Source organism: Lithobates pipiens, unplaced genomic scaffold (assembly GCF_037356315.1).
Source record: "Lithobates pipiens isolate NorthernLeopardFrog02 unplaced genomic scaffold, aLitPip1_a1.2 Scaffold_22, whole genome shotgun sequence".
NCBI classification, from domain to species: domain Eukaryota; kingdom Metazoa; phylum Chordata; class Amphibia; order Anura; family Ranidae; genus Lithobates; species Lithobates pipiens.
This window is the reverse complement of record NW_027507784.1, coordinates 9,951,285-9,973,708: the sequence shown is the minus strand read 5'-3', so window position 1 is coordinate 9,973,708 and position 22,424 is coordinate 9,951,285. Positions and strand designations below refer to the sequence as shown.

Sequence of the window (22,424 nt, the reverse complement as noted above, 5' to 3'; positions counted from 1 at the left end):
CCCCATTTTAGAAAGTAGACACCCCAAGCTATTTGCTGAGAGGCATTTTGAGTCCATGGAATATTTTATATTTTGCCACAAGTTGCGGGAAAATTACAAACTTTAATTTTTTTTTATTTTTTTTCACAAAGTTGTCACTAAATGATATATTGCTCACACATGCTATGGGCATATGTGAAATGACACCCCAAAATAAATTCTGCTGCTTCTCTTGAGTACGGGGATACCACATATGTGGGACTTTTTGGGAGCCTAGCCGCGTACGGGGCCCCAAAAGCCAAGAACCGCCTTCAGGTTTTCTAAGGGCGTAAATATTTGACTTCACTCCTCACTACCTATTACAGTTTTGAAGGCCATAAAATGCCAACATGGCACAAAACCCCCACAAATGACCCCATTTTAGAAAGTAGACACCCCAAGCTATTTGCTGAGAGGCATGTTGAGTCCATGGAATATTTTATATTTTGCCACATATACCACATATGTGGGACTTTTTGGGAGCCTAGCCGCGTACGGGGCCCCGAAAACCAAGCACCGCCTTCAGGCTTTCTAAGGGCGTTACAGTTTTGAAGGCCATAAAATGCCAAGATGGCACAAACCCCCTCCAAATGACCCCATTTTGGAAAGTAGACACCCCTAAATTTAGGGGTACACTAGTGAGACTAGGTAATAAATGGCGGGTGCCCTGAAACTATAAAAAAAATAACTAACCAATCAGCGTCACCTGTAACAGTTATATGGTGATCACTGGTGAAAGGGTTAACTAGGGGGCAATCAGGGGGCTTTATGCGGTAGTATATGGGGGTCCCTGGCGCTATAAAAAGCTGCGGCGAACCTAAATACCTACCTGCCTAACTAGCGTCACCTGTGACACTAATACAGCGATCAGAAAAACGATCGCTTATTAGGCTGGGTTCACACTGGAGCGATGCGGGAACGCCACGAATCCGCGGCGGGTTTCCGCATCGCATGCCTCCCGGCGGCAGTTCACACTGCCCTATGCGAACTGCTGGGAGTGTCAGTGAAATGTTAATGACACCCCCAGATCAGTTCGCATATCACAGTGCGATCTGCAAACTCGGATCGCATGGTGTGAACACCCATGCGATCCGATTCTGCTGCGGACCAAAAAAAGGGTCCCGTGCGAGTTTGCGGCGGGTGCGGCGGGTGCGGCGAATGGCTGAACTCGAATCGCACAGAGATCGGATGTGATTTGCACTGCAGTGCGGTGCGAATCATATCCGTTCTCATAAACCGCTGCAATGTGAACCCAGCCTTAGTGACACTGGCGACGGGGGGTGATCACGGGGTTAAACCTTTATTGGGGGGGTTAGGGGGGTACCTTAGAACTAAAGGGGGCTAACCCTAACTGCCCTAACAGTTATTACAGTCACAAATGACACCCGCCGGGTGATCAGGGGGTTAAACCTTTATTAGGTAATAAATGGCGGGTGCCCTGAAACTATAAAAAAATAACTAACCAACCAGCGTCACCTGTAACAGTTATATGGTGATCACTGGTGAAAGGGTTAACTAGGGGGCAATCAGGGGGCTTTATGCGGTAGTATATGGGGGTCCCTGGCGCTATAAAAAGCTGCGGCGAACCTAAATACCTACCTGCCTAACTAGCGTCACCTGTGACACTAATACGGCGATCAGAAAAATGATCGCTTATTAGGCTGGGTTCACACTGGAGCGATGCGGAAACGCCACGAATCCGCGGCGGGTTCCCGCATCGCATGCCTCCCGGCGGCAGTTCACACTGCCCTATGCGAACTGCTGGGAGTGTCAGTGAAATGTTACTGACACCCCCAGATCAGTTCGCATATCGCAGTGCGATCTGCAAACTCGGATCGCATGGTGTGAACACCCATGCGATCCGATTCTGCTGCGGGCCAAAAAAAGGGTCCCGTGCGAATTTGCGGCGGGTGCGGCGGGTGCGGCGGGTGTGGCGGGTGCGGCGAATGGCTGAACTCGAATCGCACAGAGATCGGATGTGATTTGCACTGCAGTGCGGTGCGAATCACATTCGTTCTCATAAACCGCTGCAATGTGAACCCTGCCTTATGTGACACTGGCGACGGGGGGTGATCACGGGGTTAAACCTTTATTGGGGGGGTTAGGGGGGCACATTAGAACTAAAGGGGGCTAACCCTAACTGCCCTAACAGTTAATACAGTCACAAATGACACCAATGCAAAAAAAAAAAAAAAAAAGCAATTGGTGTCACTGTGACTGGGGGGGGCAGGGGTAATTGGGGGGTGATCGGGGGGTAAAGGGGGGGTGTGAGTGTGCCTGGCATGTTCTACTGTGTAGTGTAGTGCTTGTGCAACTCACCGATGTTCTCTCCTCGGTGCCGGAACGAAAACTACCGACACGGAGGAGAGAATACATCACTTCCTCTCCTGTGTTTACATTACAGGAGAGGAAGTGATGTCACCGGACAATTTCATTCGCCGGGAGCGATCGCGAGGGGGTGGCCATGAACGAATGGCCGTCCCCTCGTCCGGGATCGCTCCCGAACGAATACCGACCGCCGCAGGCACCGGGCGGGGGCCCGATTGGGCCCCCGACCCGCGGGAGGCAAAGGATGTACATGTAAGCCCTTATGCCTGCCCGTGCCATTCTGCCGACGTACATCGGCGTGCGGCGGTCGGCAAGTGGTTAAATGTCAGTATCACCTTGTATATCCCTGTATGTTGTGGTCGTTCAAAGTAGAACTCAAGTCACCAGCAAATCGCCAGTAAAGCCGTCTGGCAAAATTGCACCGTTATGTGGCGTACACACGATCGGACATTCCGACAACAAAATCCTGGAATTATCTTTGACAGATGTTGGCTTAAACTTGTATTGCATACACACAAATGTTGTTGGAAATTCCGATCGCCAAGAACGCGGTGGCTTACAAATACGTATGACGAGCCGAGAAAAATGAAGTTCAGTAGCCAGTGCGGCTCTTCTTGCGTGATCCCGAGCATGCGTGGAACTTTGTGCGTCGGAATTGTCTACACACGCTCGGAATTTCCAACAGAGGATTTTGTTGTTGGAAAATTTGAGATCCAGCTCTCAAGTTTTCGTTGTTGGAAATGCCATCAGAAAATGTCCGATGGAGCCTACACACGGGCGGAATATCTGACAACAAGCTCACATCGAACATTTGTTGTCGGAAATTCTGGCCGTATGTACGCGGCATAAGACTTTCAGGTTGCAGTAGTGTGAACCGAGCCTTACCTTGTGTAATGACCGTTTGTATTTTGATTGTGTTGAAAATATAATAAAACACATAAATTATATATATAAAAAAAGATAATCATTTAGATAGATTGTGGCTTATCTCAGTCTATCACATTGCTGCTTTGTCTCCTAGAACAGAACTTCTCCAGAATCATCTTCCTCAACCTTGGGTTGGCCTGAATAATGATGGCACCTTCTACTGATGGGAACGATGTGAATATGACCCAGGTGAGAACAGTTATAGCATCTGAGGTTGAATGTTTAGTTGTTGAAAACATCAAGAGCTCAGCTATATAAAACATTGCAGACAATGTAAGAAAGAGGATCATAGTTCGCGTGGCACTGATGAGGGCCTGGAGGTTTGGAGGGGAATGTTCTGAAATGTTCTGCTTCATCTTCATGATATGCTTTATAAGATTCAGAGCTGTGACTCCAGTAGAGATAAAGGTCAAAACAAAGGGTAGGATGCAGCCTAGGAAAGAGGCGATGAGTATGTACTCCGTAGGCATGACCACATGCGCCGTGTACGCAGAGATGTCCTCTGTGCTGTTTGTTGAGGTTTGCCCCAAAAATTCCACATTCACCACCCAGATAGCCACAAAACTTAAAACGACTGAACCGATCGTTGATAGTAGAAGAATCTGTGGCAGGAAAGATGAAAGAAGCCTTTTTAACCCAATGATATGTTGATGGCTGAAGTTGTTGATGTTGGTACAATAGTAAGTACACAGCCAGCCCGTATTCCAGTAGCTACAATAAATCAGACTGAGTATCAGAAAGGTCAAGGTCAATTCAATCTCTGTGATAAAAAATAGTTGAGGCCAAAGACAAACAATTAAATTCTGTGCAATTAGGACTAACTGCATGAAAACGTTGACCATCCCCATGGTGAAGTAGATGACATTGGCTGGATTGAAGGTAGGTTGTTTCCTCAAGCTTTGGAAGCTAAAAGACACAATGCCAGTGTTCAAGGTGATGCCAGTCCCGGTTTGTACGATGGTGATGGTGAGCAATAAGATGTCTGCAGCAGAAGCCATTTTCAATGTGACACCTTCAAGAAAGAAGTGCCTCTGCTTCTGTGTCCAGTGGGTGCGGAGAAGTTATATACGCTCCTATTCTACAGATGCAAATAGTCTCAGAGTTTTGGTTACTTATTTCCATAAGAAAACAGGGATATCAGATGATTGTTTTGAGTTGATGCACGAAAAGGAAAGCTTAACCAACAGGAATTCATATAAACTTTAACACCTTCATGTCCGGCCTATAGCAGAATGACAACCAGGTGGTGAGTGACTTGTATAGCACTACCTATGCGAACTGAATCGCTTCAGGGCACTTTCTTGCCACCAGAGTCCATCTGTGGCTTTGCGTGGTACTTTACTCTGTAAGGTCCTGACATGCTTATAAACACATTACAACATATTAAGGTCAATTTTGTTTTTTTTATAGACAAGGTCTAATTAACCTACCAGCATGTCTTTGGAGTGTGGGAGGAAACCGGAGTACCCAGAGGAAACCCACGCAGGCACAGGGAGAACATGCAAACTCCAGGCAGATGGTGTCGTGGTTGGAATTTGAACCAGTGATCCTATTGCTGCTAGGTGAAAGTGCTAACCACTACACAACTGTGCTGCCCTGGCAGCATCTTTACTGTTCTGGGTGGACATCATATAACGTCCTCTCAGAAAGCACGAGGCTGCACATCGGTGCAATCTGTCACTGGCTGAACAGTGTACTGGCACGCTACCAGTACCATGTGACCGCTGTGACCAATCACACCAGATTGCATGACAGTTGTAAACAATGGATGGCTTTCTTTCATTGTGTTGCTAGCTGTGATTGGTCACAGTGATCACATGGTACAGACAGGGCCGCCCACAGCCCCATTTGTACCATGTGATTGGCTTTGACCAATCGCAGCTAATTACAACAAAACAAACTGAATGAATCAGTTTCATTCAGTAAAAACCTTGCTTATAGTAACGTTATTTACTGCTAGGGATGGGCCGAACACCCTCCTGTTCGGTTCGCAGCAGAACACGGGAACAGGCAAAAAATTTGGCAAGAACACACGAACACCGATGGGACACGGGTGTGAATAATCAAAAGTGCTCATTTTAAAGGCTTATATGCAAGTTATTGTCATAAAAAAAGTGTTTGGGGACCCGGGTCCTGCCCCAGGGGATCCTGCCCCAGTAAAAAGCTTGCTTATAGTAACGTTATTTACTGCTAGGGATGGGCCGAACACCCTCCTGTTCGGTTCGCAGCAGAACACGCGAACAGGCAAAAAATTTGGCAAGAGCACACAAACAACGATGGGACACGGTTGTGAATAATCAAAAGTGCTCATTTTAAAGGCTTATATGCAAGTTATTGTCATAAAAAAAGTGTTTGGGGACCCGGGTCCTGCCCCAGGGGACACGTATCATTGAAAAAAAAAGTTTTAAAAAAGTTTTTTCTGGAGCAGTGATTATTTTAATGCTTAAAGTGAAACAATAAAAATGCAATATTGTACCTGGAGGATGTCTATAGTGTGCCTGCAAAGTGGTGCAGTTTTCCCGTGTTTAGAACAGTCCGAGAGCAAAACGACATTTCTAAAGGAAAAAAAGTCATTTAAAACTGATTGCGGCTGTTATGAATTGTCGGATCTATGCAATATAGATAAAAACCATTGAAAAAAAGTGCATGGGATCCCCCCCCCCCTAGTCCATTACCAGGCCCTCTGAGTCTGGTATGAATATTAAGGGGAACCCCGAACCAAAATCCAAAACAAAAAAAATACCAGGCTCTTCGGGTCTGATATGGAAATTAAGGGGAACCCTGCATCAAATTTAAAAAAAAATGGCATAGGGGTCCCACCCAAAATCCATACCAGACTCTTCTAGGGGTGGGGGTCCCCCTTTTTTTGAGAAGAAAAGAGTTGATATTACACGTTTTATGGTGGAGTGAAATCTCATACATATTTTCAGCACTTGTTTGGCTATTTGAGACACTTTTTTTTTTATCAAACATTTTGTGTTTGCACATATATTTATTTATGTTTTTATTTAATTTCATGAATTGTATGGACATGGAGTATTTATATTAATTTAGGATTTAAGATTCTTTATTTATGTATTTATTTATTCAATGATTGGTAGTGATACACTGAACATTTTATTGATTGAATCAAAAGCACAATTAGTATAATATTTTTCATAAAGTTTTTTTTTTTTATAATAATTTATTTATTGATTATCACATAGGGGGTCTATTTATTTGCTTTATTCTTGATGATCATTTTTTTTAAATAATTTGTGGAGATATTTTGATGAATTTTGAGGCATGAGTATGTAAATCATTTAGTCTTGCATATATATTTTTAATAATAGGATTTTTATATACAGCTTACCTGTAAAATCCTTTTCTTGAGATTACATCACGGGACACAGGAGCTTTATTACATAGTGGGTTATATAGGCACCTCTGGTGATTGGACACTGGTTGACCCAATTAAAGAGAATTCCTCCCCCATATAACCCCTCCCATTAGGGAGGCACCTCAGTTTTGTAGCAAAGCAATAAGAAACCACGTAAAACCCAAGAGGGGCGGGAGCCCTGTGTCCCGTGATGTACTCTCAAGAAAAGGATTTTACAGGTAAGCTGTATATAAAAATCCTATTTTCTTGATCATACATCACGGGACACAGGAGCTTCATTACATAGTGGGATGTCCCATAGCAATGCTCAGGTTGAGGGGAGGGAGACACAGATCATAATTCTAGACCTCCAGGGACCTGAGGACCTAAACTGCAGCTTGCAGTACACTGCGCCCGAAGGCGATATCCTCTTGCCCTCTGACATCCACCTGATAGAATCTGGTGAATGTGTGGACTGATGACCAAGTCGCAGCCTTACAGATCTGAGCCAGGGAGGCCTGGTGATGCACTGCCCAAGAAGCACTTACAGCCCTAGTAGAGTGCGCTTTCACCTGAAAAGGAGGAATCTTCCCCTTTAAGTCATAGGCCTGAGAAATAACCTGTCTGATCCACCTTGAGAGAGTGGACTTTGACGCTACCTGACCCCTTTTAGGGCCTTCTGGCAGAATAAATAAACAGTCAGTTTTTCTTATCTGAGCAGTTGCTTGAAGATAAAGACTGATTGCTCTAACCACATCTAAAGTGTGTAAGGATTCTTCCTCTGTGGACTGAGGATTTGGAAAAAAGGATGGTAGGTTTACATCCTGATTCAGGTGGAAACCTGAAACTACCTTAGGTAGAAAGGACCTGTTGGGACGCATGACCACTCGGTCCTTATGGATAATTAAATTGGGCTCTTTACAGGAAAGAGCTGCCAATTCTGATACCCTTCTAGCCGTGGATATGGCTACCAGGAACACCAGCTTCTTTGTCAGGAGAGTTAAAGAAGCCAGATGCAGAGGTTCAAATGGTTGGGCTTCTAAGGCCGAGAGAACCAAATTCAGATCCCAAGGGCATACCGGAGGTTTGACTGGCGGTCTCATCCGCATAGCCCCCTGGATAAAAGCCCGTACTAGGGAATGTGATGCAAGCGATCTTTGAAAAAAGACAGATAGGGCCGAAATCTGCACCCTGATGGTGCTTATGGCCAAATTCATTTCAAGGCCTGACTGGAGAAAGGCCAAGATTCTGCTAATGACATACCTTCTAGGATGCCATCTCCTGGGTTCACACCAGGAAACATATGTCCTCCAGATCTTGTAATAGATACGCCTGGAGGCCGGTTTTCTGGCATTGACCAGAGTGGAAAGGACTGGCCCCGAAAGACCACGGCCTCTCAAAATGTGGGTCTCAGCAGCCAGACCGTCAAATTCAGACTGCGTAAAGCAGGATGGTAAATTGGACCCTGTGAGAGCAGATCTGGCCGGAGAGGGAGGGTCCATGGCCTGCCCACTGCCAACTTCATGATTTCTGTGAACCATGGTCGCCTGGGCCAAGCCGAGGCCACTAGAAGGACCGGCTTCATCTCCCTCTTGACCCTTCCCAGGAACCGTGACAGTAGCGGGCTCGGGGGGAAGGCATAGATCAGATTGTACTGATCCCAGGGAACTGTCAGAGCATCTGACCCCTGAGCAAGTGCATCTCCTGTCAAGGATACAAAGTTGTCCAGTTTCCTGTTGAATCTGGACGCAAACAGATCCACGTCTGGAGTGCCCCACTTGTAACATATGTCTTGAAACACATCGGGGTGCAGAGCCCATTCTCCTGGGCACAACTGCTGGCGGCTGAGATAATCCGCCTGCCAATTCTCCACTCCTGGGATGAAGACTGCAGAGAGGCACGGAACATGCTCTTCTGCCCAGACAAGTATGCGATTCACCTCCTTCTGGGCCACCAGACTTCTGGTACCGCCCTGGTGATTGATATAAGCCACTGCGGTGGCATTGTCGGACTGAATCCGAACTGGGAAACCTCGCAGTCTGTGAGACCACTCTCTGAGTGCCATGTAAACTGCCCGAATCTCCAAGATATTTATGGGCAGCAGACTTTCGGTCGCAGACCATTTTCCCTGCGAGCATGTTCCCTGGAACACGGCTCCCCAGCCTGTCAGGCTGACATCCGTGGTGACAATCTTCCATGAGAGGGGAAGAAAGGTTTTGCCCTTCAGCAAATTTTTGGTCTGTAACCACCAGACAAGACTTTTGCGTGCCCGAGGGGATAAACGCATAGGAAGATCCAGGGATTGGGGCTTCCTGTTCCAAATCGCAAGGATGCATCTTTGCAGGGGCCTTGAGTGGAACTGGGCGAATGGAACGGCCTCGAAAGAGGCGACCATTTTTCCCAACAGTCTCATGCACCACCGAATGGAGGAAGATCTTCTGCCCAGAATCAGGCGCACCAGATCTCCAATGGCCAAGGCCTTTGGCTTTGGAAGGAACACCCTGCCTTGAGCGGTGTCGATAATCAGACCCAGGTAATCCAACCTGGTGGTCGGTTGTAAAGACGACTTTTCTAGGTTTATAATCCAACCTAGGCGGCCCAGATGTTCTAGCGTTTTGGTGACGCTGCGACTTAGGCATGTTGCAGTTCTCTCTACGAGAAGCAAGTCGTCTAGGTAAGCCATGACGGCTATGCCCTGAACTCTTAAGATTGCTAAGAGAGGGTCTAGAATCTTCGTGAAGACTCGGGGGGCCGTGGCTAGGCAGAACGGCAGGGCCACAAATTGAAAATGGCGCTGCTCTACCGCGAACCTCAGAAACTTCTGGTGTGCGGGAAATATTGGCACATGGAGATATGTGTCTCTGATATCTATTGATGCCATGAATTCTCCTCCTTGCAGGGAGGAGAGCACAGTGCGTATTGACTGCATCCGGAAGGTCTGGATGTGTAGAAACCGGTTTAAGTCTCTCAGATCCAAGATAGGTCTGACACTTCCGTTTGGTTTTGGAACGGTGAAGAGATTCGAATAAAAACCTGAACCCTGATCTTTCGGGCTCACTTCTACTATCACACCCTGGGATAGTAATTGATCTAAGGCCAGAAATAGCGGTTTCTGCTTTATCGGATCCCTGGGGATCCTTGACCTTAGAAAACGAGAAGGTGGAATCTCCTGAAACTCTAGCCTGTAGCCCAGAGACACTGAAGAGATCACCCATCTGTCCTGAATCTCTTCCCGCCAGGCGCCTGCAAACTGCAGGAGCCTTCCCCCCACTCGGCCGAGCAGGGGCGCCCCTTCACAAGGAGGTCTTGGAGGTCTGCTTGGCAGGCTTCCGCCCCCAAGTCTTTTTCTGTCCCTGGGCTCGGCCCTGAGGCTTTCCAGCCGAGGAGGGCTGGGAAGGCCGTCGCCACTGTTTAGAGCTTGATGCTTCGGGAGAAAGAGTACGCCTGAATGAAGGACGTTTACTCTTCTTGACTGGAAGGAGTGTAGATTTACCTCCCGAAATATTTTGGACGAATTTATCTAATTCCTCTCCAAACAACCGTTCCCCTTTAAACGGGAACCCAGCCAAATGCTTTTTGCATGACATCTCAGCAGCCCAATTTTTTAGCCATAGAGCCCTACGCATGTGTACCAACATGAGGGACAAACGTGATGCTTGTTGGACAGAATCCAAAATCGCATCAATTATGAAACATAAGATGTGAGGCATCTCTGCATATTTCTCTACTTCCTCATTGGGAAGGAGTTCAAACATCTGTTTAACCTGTTCCTTAAGGAACTGACACAACCCCACGGCTGCGACTGTAGGTTGCACCACAGCGCCGGCCATGGAAAAGGAGGCTTTTAACAAGGTTTCCAGCCTTTTTTCAGCTGGATCCTTAAATACCTGCGCATTATCCAAAGGACAAGTTAGGTTTTTATTCACACAAGAGATAGCCGCATCGACAGATGGAGCCCCCCATTTCTTGGTGAAACTTTCCTCCACGGGATAATACATAGAAAACCTCTTGGGAGGAGTAAACAGTTTATCGGGATGTCCCCAGTCCTCATACATCAAGTCATCCATTAAAGGATGAATTGGGAAGGAACAAGCAGTCTGTGGGGCTTTCCTGACTCCCAGGGAAGAGACAGAGGATGTAGCGACTTCAGCAGGCGGCATTCTGAACGTGGTACGCACCAATTCAGTGTAATACTGCACCTGCTTTCTGAGTGCCTGGGAGGAGGGGACTAACTCCTCATCCTCTGACTGATCCGACTGCTCATGATCCCTTTCCAAAGATAGGGATCTCTCCTCATTTTCAGAGCAACAGTCTGAGAGAGGGATTTCAGCAGAGGGAGGGGATCTACCCCTTTTTCTGCTATCTTTCAGGGAAGCAGAAATAAAATTCATTATCCTCCCTTCAAAACTCTCCAATGAAGCCCTAAGGGAGTCCTCAGTGACATATACCGGGGCTGCGACATTAGGAGAGGCTGCAAAGCCTGAAAGGGGCACTGACTCGTCTTGAGATGCAGGCTCCACTCTTGCAGAGGGGGATGGTAATCTGCATGCACTTTTGGAACCCCTGGACCTAGGCGGTGACCTGCCAGTGCTTTTGTTACCTGCCCCTGAAACCCTCTTACGAGGAGACATAGTACTGAGCTACAAAGCAGAGTTACTAGTGTAAAATGCAATCACTTTGTTGTGCTTAAAGTCTCACAATAAATCAATATAAGCTTAACTGCACAATATGATGCCGAGTAGGTGTCTTAAGGTTCGACTGGATCCAATCCCAAGGATGCTTACAGCCCACAGCTCCTGTGTCTCACCTTACAGTCCCCTGACGCTCTGGGCTTTTAAAAACGGCCGTTTTGGCGCCTGCACTGCAGCATAGAGCACCTGATTGTGCACAGCTGGCAACCACACCCCCCCCCTTCCCCATTAGGCCGGGAGCGCGCCCGGCGCGCGTGCACGCGCCCGCGCGCGTGCACGAGGACCTCGGGATCCGGGGGGGGGGGGGAGAACCCAAAAGGAGTGACATGGGACCCCCTGATCTGAGTGGGACCCCTCTTTTACCTTTATTGTGGCAGGGACTGCAAGGAGACGTGAGTAGCTGGGAGAACCAGGCATTTCACTGAGCGTGTTTGTTTGAAAGGCATGTAAGTATGCATCAGGCTTGCTCTTACTCCCTCAAGTGGTGGAAACCAGGTAAGACATACAACTACTCACAATGAAGAAATCCATTCATATATTAAATATACAGGATGACTTCCCATACCTGTTCCCCGCCGCAGGAATTGCTGATTTCAGACCAATTCCAGCCTTCACCCATCACGGCGGGTATTGTTAGCCAACCTTCAGGCGTATCTGGGGTTCTTACGAAAAGATCCTCCTACCTGGGCCTTGTAAAAAACTCTGCCAGAAACTTACGGGCACCCTGAGTAAACAGTACCCCAAGTCTGGTTGTCCCAGAGTCCAGTCTTCCAATGGAGAGGACTTACAGGCAAAACCTCGTGTCTTCGGCAGACGAGGCCCGGGTACCATACCATCTTGGGAGTCAATTTTCGGCCCGAGGTATGGATCCGGTTTGTTGTAGCCCTTCGGCCCTCGCCGGGACCCGCATAGAGCTAAGTTTTACGTGACCATCGACCAGACACTGGCGAAAAAACTGAGGTGCCTCCCTAATGGGAGGGGTTATATGGGGGAGGAATTCTCTTTAATTGGGTCAACCAGTGTCCAATCACCAGAGGTGCCTATATAACCCACTATGTAATGAAGCTCCTGTGTCCCGTGATGTATGATCAAGAAACACTTTTATCATTTATAGCACAGTCACATTTTCTTTCTTATTTTGCACAGCTTTTTTTTGGTTTTAGTGATTGCAGCTTTTTGTCATTATCCATAGAGCCAGTCAGTGGCGTAACTAGAACCTTCAGGGCCCCGATGCAAGAAACCATGAAGGGCCCCCCTGAACCCCAGCCAGGGCCCTTCCCTCCAAGTCTGGCGGTGGAACTCCAGGGCGTGGTCACAGGTATGACCTTTGTGAGCCCTGTAGTTCTACAACTGGTATCAGTATTTTTTTTATTTTTTTTTTACTTTTAGGTGCCCCATTGGGGCACTGTCCCTAGGCAGGATGGGGCCCCCGTCTCCAGAAGAGATGAGGTCCTTTTCTCCAGGGCAGATGAAGTTACTGGCCCCAGGTGAGAAGGGGTCCCTGTCCCCAGGGGAGGTGGGGGTCCCTGTCCCCACGCGAGAAGGGGTCCTGTCCCCAGGGGGAGATGGAGGGGGTATGTAATGGTGTGTGTGGGATGGGGTCCTCTCACTCACCATGACCAAGCTGTAGGCCACGCACTCATCCATGTTGGCCTGGGCTCCATCCAGTTTGCTGGACGAGCGATCAGCATATCTCCCAGAAAGACCTTTCATCATCTGTGTATGACGGGGGAGGAGGGGGGCTGGCAGACAAGCCTGCATTGTCCTCCGGGGAGCCAGCTCTCATAGGGCTGCACTGCATCTGTGTGCTTAAAGTTTGTTTACCCGGGAGAAGTATGCAGTGCAGTGTGGGCTGGACTCAGCGGGGGGGGGGACTCTGGCTGGGGAGAACAAACATCGGACTGAGCGGCAATGCATGGAGCAGGAGAGGGGTACTCTGAGGAGCCGGCTGAGGAAACAGATCATACGGGGAATGCACAACTAAAGAGCAGCCAGTGCGATAGTCGAGCATGGAGCTCTGCTAGTCACCCTCCACCTCCAGCCACCCGTATGCATGGTGCACTGGTACCCCTAGCTGCCTATGCTGCTGCCGGCCATATGTAAAGGGGGCTGCATGGGCCCCCTGCATCAAAGGGCCCGGTTGCAGTCGCGACTGCTGCACCCCCTATAGTTACGCCCCTGGAGCCAGTGGCACTGACTACATTTCTATATATTGACAATAGTACACAATAGCATGTAATTTATTGGCAATTATGTCTACTATTGTGATCTGTGATTGGTCACAGTGATAACATGGTATAGGGGTCAATCACAGAGGACCCGCACCATGCGAAAGCTGTGGCCAGTCACAGCAATCACAATATCACACAACAGCAGATGAATGAATGCCGTCCACAAAAATGATTGCTTATACCAGTGATCAGATCATCACTGTAATAAGCAATCATAGTGAAAAAAAAATCCTGATCCTTTCCCCAGAGCAGTACAGTGTGTCACTATTAGGGATGATCTTGATGTTCGAGTCGAACATACCTTCGACTCGAACATCAGCTGTTCGCACGTTCAGCGAATACTGAACGTTATGGGCTGTTCGTGCCAAATTGGCGCTCATGGCCCACAATGCACTGCTCCATCGCAGTGCATTGCTGGCTCATGATTGACCAAGCATGCACTGTGACCCCGCATGCTGGCCAATCACAGCGCCGGCAGCGAGGAGAGCCATGATTGGCCACAGGCAGGATGCTGTTCTTGCTCTTCTGTAATTGAGCTTTTAGCAATCTGCAGGAGTTTGTGGTTGTTGTCTGCGTGCCCTGACCGCAGTATACACCATTATATCCACCTATATAGCTAGCTATATTGCTCTTCTGTAATAGAGCTTTCAGTCAGCTGTAGGAGATTGTGGGTGTTGTCTGCATGCCCTGACCGCAGTATACACCATTATATCCACCTATATAGCTAGCTATATTGCTCTTCTCTAATAGAGCTTTCAGTCAGTTGTAGGAGATTGTGGGTGTTGTCTGCGTGCCCTGACCGCAGTATACACCATTATCCACCTATATAGCTCTTCTCTAATTGAGCCATCTGCCATCTGCAGGAGTTAGTTGGTGTTGTGTGCTTCCAGCACAGCACAGTATACACCAGTATCTACCCTTTAATTCCTGTTCTATAATGAAGGCATCTGCAGGAGTTAGTGGGTGTTGTGTGCCTCCAGCACAATATACACTACCCAATTGCTGGTTTTCCCATCTCCCTTCAGGCCATTACCATGTCTGGAAGGCCAACAAGGAGAGGCAGACAGGCACGAGCCGATAAAAGAGGGCAAGCAGGCTCTGTGTCTAGAGACAACAGTGCTGGTCTTGGACGCGGTGCATCATCATCATCAGCACGTGGCCATGGGACACGCTTGTCCTTATTTTCGGCAGCTGGACGTGTTGAGCTGCATCATGCCAAAGACTTGGTAAAGTGGATGACCAAGCCCTCTTCATCCCCTTTATCCTCTCTCACCCAGGCTCAGGGTACTAGCAAAGCAGCTGCCAACGCATTGTCTTCTCTCGTCTCAATGGCATCAGTGACTCCTTCCCTAGACCCACCACATCCTCCCGAGGAGTCCCCCGAACTCTTTGAGCACAGTGTTGGGTACATGCTCCAGGAGGATGCCCAGTGTTTTGTAGGCTCTGATGATGATACTCAGCTAGAGGAAGGCAGTAGCGTTAGCGCAGAGAGAGGGGATGCTCAAGAAGGACAGCAATCTGGCAGTCATGTTCCACAAACTGCAGCATACTGCCAGGTTTGCTCCAGCAATGAAGAGGGAGGGGAGGATGAGGGCACTGACTCCACGTGGGTGCCTGGTAGGAGAGAGGAGGGGGCACATGTCCAATGAGGCAGGATGCCCTCCGGGGGCCAGCTTAGGGGCAGCACACCGACTGAATCACACCGCAGAGCTCCGCCTATGCAGGGTGCTGACTCTGCGCATTATTCTAAAAGTTCTTTGGTGTGGGCCTTTTTTGAGACAAGTGCATCAGATCGCACCGCTGCTATTTGCAACATGTCTCAAGCGTATCTTGCGTGGCCAAAACATCAGCCGCTTGGGCACCACATGCTTGACCAGACATATGTTGACCTGCCATTCAGCTCATTGGCAAGCGTACCTCAAAGACCCACACCAAAGAACAAAGCGGACCTCTCCTTGCTCCTCATCAGCTGGGATCTCCAACCCCACTAGACCTTCAGTCCTCTCTGAAACCTGCTCTGAGAGGAATAAAGGTGTAGAATTAGGTGTGTCACAGCCAAGTGCTGCCGGGCACTCTGCTAGCAGTACACCCACGTCCGATTATAGCAGGCAAATTTCCCTGCCCCAGCTGCTGGATTGTCGAAAGAAGTTCACTCCCAGCCATCCACATGCCCAGCGGTTGAATGCTAGCTTGGCTAAATTGCTAGCACTTCAACTGCTGCCTTTTCAGTTGGTAGACTCGGCCCACTTCCGTGAGTTTGTGCAATGTGCGGTTCCTCAGTGGCAGGTCCCCAAACGCCACTTTTTCTCACGGAAGGCGATTCCGGCTCTCTACTGGCATGTGGAAGGCAATGTCCTTGCCTCGCTGGACAGGGCGGTCAGTGGTAAGGTGCATATTACCGCTAACTCATGGTCCAGCAGGCATGGACAAGGACGTTACCTGTCTTTCACAGCCCATTGGGTCACTCTTCTGGCAGCTGGGAAGGATGCAGGACAAGGTGCAGTAGTGTTAGAGGTTGTTTCGCCACCACGCCTCTAAAATGCTACTACTGGTTGTGACACACCTCTCTCCTCCACCCCCTCCTCTTCTTCTTCCTCCATGACCTCTTCCAGTGCTCTGTCCTCAGAACTAGCGGTGCTCCGTAGGCGTTCAAGGGGGTACGCAAGTACGTAGGCAAAACAATGCCATGCCGTGCTTGCGCTGGTTTGTTTGGGGGACAGGAGCCACACTGGGGCAGATATTTAATCAGCTCTGCAGGGGCAGGCCGAGAGGTGGTTGACACCATGCCAGCTTAAGCCAGGAATGGTGGTTTGTGACAATGGTACCAACCTCCTCCCCGCCCTCCGTCAGGGACAACTGACCCATGTGCTCTGTGTGGCTCATGTCCTTAACCTGGTGGTGCAGCGGTTCTTGGGCAGGTACCCGGGCTTACAGGATGTCCTGAAGCAGGCCAGGAAAGTCTGTGTACATTTCCGCCGATCATCTAATGCCTGTGCTGGGCTTGCTGAGCTCCAAAAGGAGTTGAACCTGCCCTAAACCACCTTATATGTGACATGCCCACCAGGTGGAACTCAACGTTGGCCATGCTGAAGCGGCTGCACATGCAGCAGAGGGCCATCAATGAGTAGCTGTGCGACTACGGCACCAGGACAAGGTCAGGGGAGCTTGTTTTTTTCTCACCACGCCAGTGGGGCATGATCAGGGATGCATGCACTGTCCTGTCACCATTTGAGGAGGCCACAAGGATGGTGAGCAGTGACAGTGCATGCATCAGTGACACTGTACCTCTTGTCCACCTCTTGGAGCATACGCTGCATGGAATAATGGACAGGGCACTTGAGGTTGAACAGAGGCTGGAAGGCCCCCTTTATCCAGACAGTGTTCCTGCTGTCCCACCCATCACACAGGAAGAGGATGAGGAGGAGGAGGAGGATGATTGTGTCAGCATGGAGGTGGAGGCTGGCACTCAGCATCAGCAGCAGCAGCAGTCTTGTAGGGATGATTTACAGTCCCAAGAAACCCATGGACTTGTACGTGGCTGGGAGGAGGTAGCTGCGGATCATGTTGTCCTAAGTGACCCAGAGGACTCCGGACCGAATGCCTCAGCTAACCTACGCTACATGTCCTCCCTGATCCTGCAAAGCCTGCGGAAGGATCCTCGTATTCTTCGGATCAAGGAGAGGGACCATTACTGGCTGGCCACTCTCCTTGATCCACGGTACAAGGGTAAGGTTGCCGATCTTATCTTGCCGTCGCAGAGGGAGCAGAGGATGAGACATCTCCGAGAGGCCTTGCAGAAAGGTCTGTGCAATACGTTCTCAGAGACTGGGAGGTTACAAACTCTTGGTCCTGGACAACGTGTTGCTGAGGCATCGGTCAGAAGGAGCGGTGGAGAAGGTGGCCCGCCTGACCGATGCATTCAGACAATTTTTTTAGTCCGCAGACCCAGCAACCATCGCCAGCATCTGATTTACATGTTGCAGGAATACCTAGGGGCAAGGTCAGACTTGGACACCTTACCCCCCGAAAATACTCTGGCTTACTGGGTCTTGAGGATGGATCACTGGCCAGAGCTTGCACAGTATGCAATTGAGCTACTGGCCTGTCTTGCATCCAGCATTCTTTCAGAACGCACCTTCAGTGCTGCTGGTGGCTTTGTTACCAATCACAGGGTGCGCCTGTCCACCGACTCGGTTGATCGACTGGCCTTCATTAAGATGAATCAGTCTTGGATCACCACCAGCTACCAAGCACCTGAAGCTGATGTAACCAAATAATTTTTTTTTGAAATATCACATCCCTTCAAGACTGCCTATGCTGATGCTGAGTGACTGTCCTGTTATGTTTATTGTCTATCCTCTTCCTCCTCCGCTGATATGTTGGAAGAACATTTTTGGTTCTGGGTGATGCTACAGCCCAATTTTTATGCCCCTGTTTAACAAGGGCGTTTAATTACAATTTTTGATGCAATGCTTTGCAGCAGGGCTCATTCCTGCACCACAACTAGAGTATATGGGAGAGGTTGCAGTGTCGTGGCACCAGCACCAGTGCCAGCAGCCCAATTTTTCAGCCGCTGTTTAACAGGGGTGTTTAATTACAATTTTGATGCAATGCTTTGCAGCAGGGCTCATTCCTGCACTACAACTAGAGTATATGGGAGAGGTTGCAGTGTCGTGGCACCAGCACCAGTGCCTAAGGCCCAATCTTTCAGCCCCTGTTTAACAGGGGCGTTTAATTACAATTTTTGATGCAATGCTTTGCAGCAGGGCTCATTCCTGCACCACAACTAGAGTATATGGGAGAGGTTGCAGTGTCGTGGCACCAGCACCAGTGCCAGCAGCCCAATTTTTCAGCCGCTGTTTAACAGGGGTGTTTAATTACAATTTTGATGCAATGCTTTGCAGCAGGGCTCATTCCTGCACTACAACTAGAGTATATGGGAGAGGTTGCAGTGTCGTGGCACCAGCACCAGTGCCTAAGGCCCAATCTTTCAGCCCCTGTTTAACAGGGGTGTTTAATTACAATTTTTGATGCAATGCTTTGCAGCAGGGCTCATTTCTGCACTACAACTAGAGTATATGGGAGAAGTTGCAGTGTTGCGGCACCAGCACCAGTGCCTAAGGCCCAATTTTTCAGTCCCTGTTTAACAGGTGAGTTTTTATTTACAATTTCTGATGTAATGCTTTGCACCAGGGCTCATTTCTGCACTACAACTAGAGTATATGGGAGAGGTTGCAGTGTCGTGGCACCAGCACCAGTGCCTAAGGCCCAATTTTTCAGCCCCTGTTTAACAGGGGCATGTAATTACAATTCTTGATATAATATTTCACAGCAGGGCCCATTCCTTTGCCCACCAAGAGTAACTGTGAGGACTTATAGTGTTGTGGCACCAGCACCACAACTACCAAAGGCCCAATTTTTCTACCACTGTTCTACAATGGCATGTAATTACAATTCTTGATATAATCATTCACAGCAGGGCGCTCCAGCTCCCACCAAAAGTCACTTTGAGGGCTTACAATGTTGTGGCAACACCAACACCTTGTTCCGCCATTTCTGCAGAGCATATAGGGCAGGCCCCTACTTTCAAAGATCCAACTTACAAACGTCTCCTACTTGCAAATGGAAGGAGACAAGAGGAAATGAGATGAAAAAAGATGGACGGCAAAACAAATTATACAGGGGTGATAACCCTTACCTGTTTTCCAAAAAGGTTAAAAATAGATTTTTTGACTGCAGCTACACTTTAAAAATGTACCAGTTCAGAATTACACACAGATTCTACTTAACACAACAAATCTACACAGTCCCTGTCTTGTATATAGGTCCTGGGGGCCCCACGTCTTTCCTTTTTTTAATATGGGTACGGGGTTCGCCTTAATATCCGTACAAGACCCAAAGGGGCTGGTAATGGGCAGGGGGGGGCTACCCATGCCATTTTTCTCAATGATTTTCATCCATATTGCCAGAACCAGATATTACATTAAAAACGCAAGCAGTTTTAAATGACTTTTTTCCGTTTAATGTCATTTTGTGCAGGGATTGTTCTAAACACGGGAAACACGTGGCACTTCAAAGGCATACTACAGACACCCCCCAGGCACGATATTTAAAGGAATATTTCACTTTTTTTCACTTTGATCGTCATTAAAATCAGTGCTCCCACAAAAACGGCCATTTTTAAAAACATTTTAGGCATTGACCCATGTCCCCTGGGGCAGGAGTCAGGTCCCCAAACCCTTTTTAGGACAGTATCTTGCATATTAGCCATTAAAATTAGCACTTTTTATTTCGAACGTTTGAGTCCCATAGACTTCAATGGGGTCCTAAAGTTCGCATGAATTTGTCGGTCCGTTCGAAAGTTTTGGTGCGAACCGAACCGGGGGGTGTTCGGCTCATCCCTATTCACTATGGTGACACTGTAATACTCTGGTTATAGTATGTTAAAAAAAATATTGGAAAATAGAAAGTAAACGAGTAAAACAATGTAAACAAAAATGATTTTTAAAAAGTTTTTTTTTTTACATACTGTCACCAGTCCCTGTTCACCACCCCCACACCAGTCATATGATGACACTGTGCTGCACTGGTAACAGTATGTAAAAAATATTACAAAAAAAAAAAAAAAATTATAAAATTTCTTAATTTTCAAAAAAATTGGGACCAAAGTAAAAAAAAGAAAGAAAATTCACCATGCCTTTGACTATCTACTTTCCAAAAAGGGGTAATTTTTTTTTATTTTTTGGGGGGGGGGGGGTATTTGTACTGCCTTGGCATTTTAGGGCCTCAAGAAGAGCAACCAAACTGATAAGAGGCATGGAGTAGCTCAGCTATGAGGAAAGATTAGAGGAACTGAATTTATTCAGAAGAGGAGATTAACCACTTACAGACCGGACCATTTTGACCACTTTTGCGATTTGGCACTGCGTCGCTTTAACCGACAACTGCGTGGTCGTGCGACATCCTTTTTTCCCACAAATAGAACTTTCTATTGGTGATATTTGATCACCTCTACGGTTTTTATTTTTTGCTCTATAAACAAAAATAGAGCGACAATTTTGAAAAAAACACATTATTTTTTACTTTTTGTTATAATAATTATCCCCAAAAATATATAAAAAAAAAATTTTTCCCCTCAGTTTAGGCCGATACGTATTCTTCTACATATTTTTGGTAAAAAAATCGCAATAAGCGATTATTGATTTGTTTGCGCAAAAGTTATAGCGTTTACAAAATAGGGGATAGTTTTATGGCATTTTTATTAATAATGTTTTTTTTACTAGTAATGGCAGCGATCGGCGATTTTTGTTGTGACTGCGACATTATGGCGGACACATCGGACATTTTTGACACATTTTTGGGACCATTGTCATTTATACCGCAATCAGTGCTATACAAATGCAGTGATTCTTGTGTAAATGACACTGGCAGTGAAAGGGTTAACCAGTGAGTGGCAGTGTAGGGGTTAAATGTTCCTAGGGGTGTGTTACTAACTGTTGGGGGCTGGGCTTTCATTTAGTGAACACTGATCTCTGCTCCAATCACATGGAGCAGACATCAGTGTCACTAGTTGCTATGCAGAATGGAGAAATGCTGTTTGCAACGGCAATTCTTCATTCGGCTGCCCCGTGAGACGATCACAGGTATGCCCGCAGCGATCGAGTCCACGGGTCCCACGACCGGACTCACGGGGGTCCCGACCAGCGCAGGAGCGGCGCGTACCCGTTGGCAGTGTGGCATATTTAAAGGGACGTACAGGTATGCCCATTTGCCTGCCCATGCCATTCTGCCGACGTACATTGGCGTGCGCTGGTCGGGAACTGGTTAAGGGGGGGATATGATCACTATGTACAAATACATAAGGGGGGGGTATGATCTCCATGTATAAATACATAAGAGGGATATGATCTCCTTGTATAAATACATAAGGGGGGGAATGATCTCCATGTATAAATACATAAGGAGGGGATATGATCTCCATGTATAAATACATAAGGGGGGATATGATCTCCATGTATAAATACATAAGGTGGGATATGATCTCCATGTATAAATACATAAGGGGGGATATGATCTCCATGTATAAATATATAAGGGGGGATATGATCTCCATGTATAAATATATAAGGGGGATATGATCTCCATGTATAAATACATAAGGGGGGATATGATCTCCATGTATAAATACATAAGGGGGATATGATCTCCTTGTATAAATACATAAGGGGGGTATGATCTCCATGTATAAATACATAAGGGGGGATATGATCTCCATGTATAAATACATAAGGGGGGATATGATCTCGATGTATAAATACATAAGGGGGGATATGATCTCGATGTATAAATACATAAGGGGGGATATGATCTCCATGTATAAATACATAAGGGAGGGATATGATCTCCATGTATAAATACATAAGGGGGGATATGATCTCCATGTATAAATATATAAGGGGGGATATGATCTCCATGTATAAATACATAAGTGGTCCATATAGTGAACTTGGTGTTGATTTATTCACTTTACGGTAATCACAGAGGACAAGGGGGCGCTCTTTACATCTAGAGGAAAAAAGATTTCATCTCCAAATACGGAAAGGTTTCTTCACAGTAAGACTCCCTCCAGAGGTGGTTCTGTCCAGCTCAGTAGATTGCTTTTGAAAAGGTCTGGATACTTTCCTAAATGTACAGAATATAAATGTACTTAAGGGCTTGTACCATCATCCAGGAATCCAGAAATAAAGGGATCAGGAGCCTGGTCCCCAACCAGGCTTCCACAAGGACATAGGGGCAATTGGACTATTGTGGTACAGTATGGCAATGAAATTCAAATGTATAACAAATATAAAAATTACACAGAATTTTTAT

General features: G+C 47.4%; 1 protein-coding gene across 1 annotated transcript; it reads right to left on the bottom strand.

The window, feature by feature from the left end:
* Window positions 1-3,335: 3,335 nt before the first annotated feature.
* LOC143925578 (taste receptor type 2 member 40-like) lies at window positions 3,336-4,271 on the bottom strand. Its single transcript, XM_077450054.1, has one exon. It carries the CDS (start codon window positions 4,269-4,271, stop codon window positions 3,336-3,338), a length of 936 nt encoding a protein of 311 aa, XP_077306180.1.
* Window positions 4,272-22,424: the final 18,153 nt, after the last annotated feature.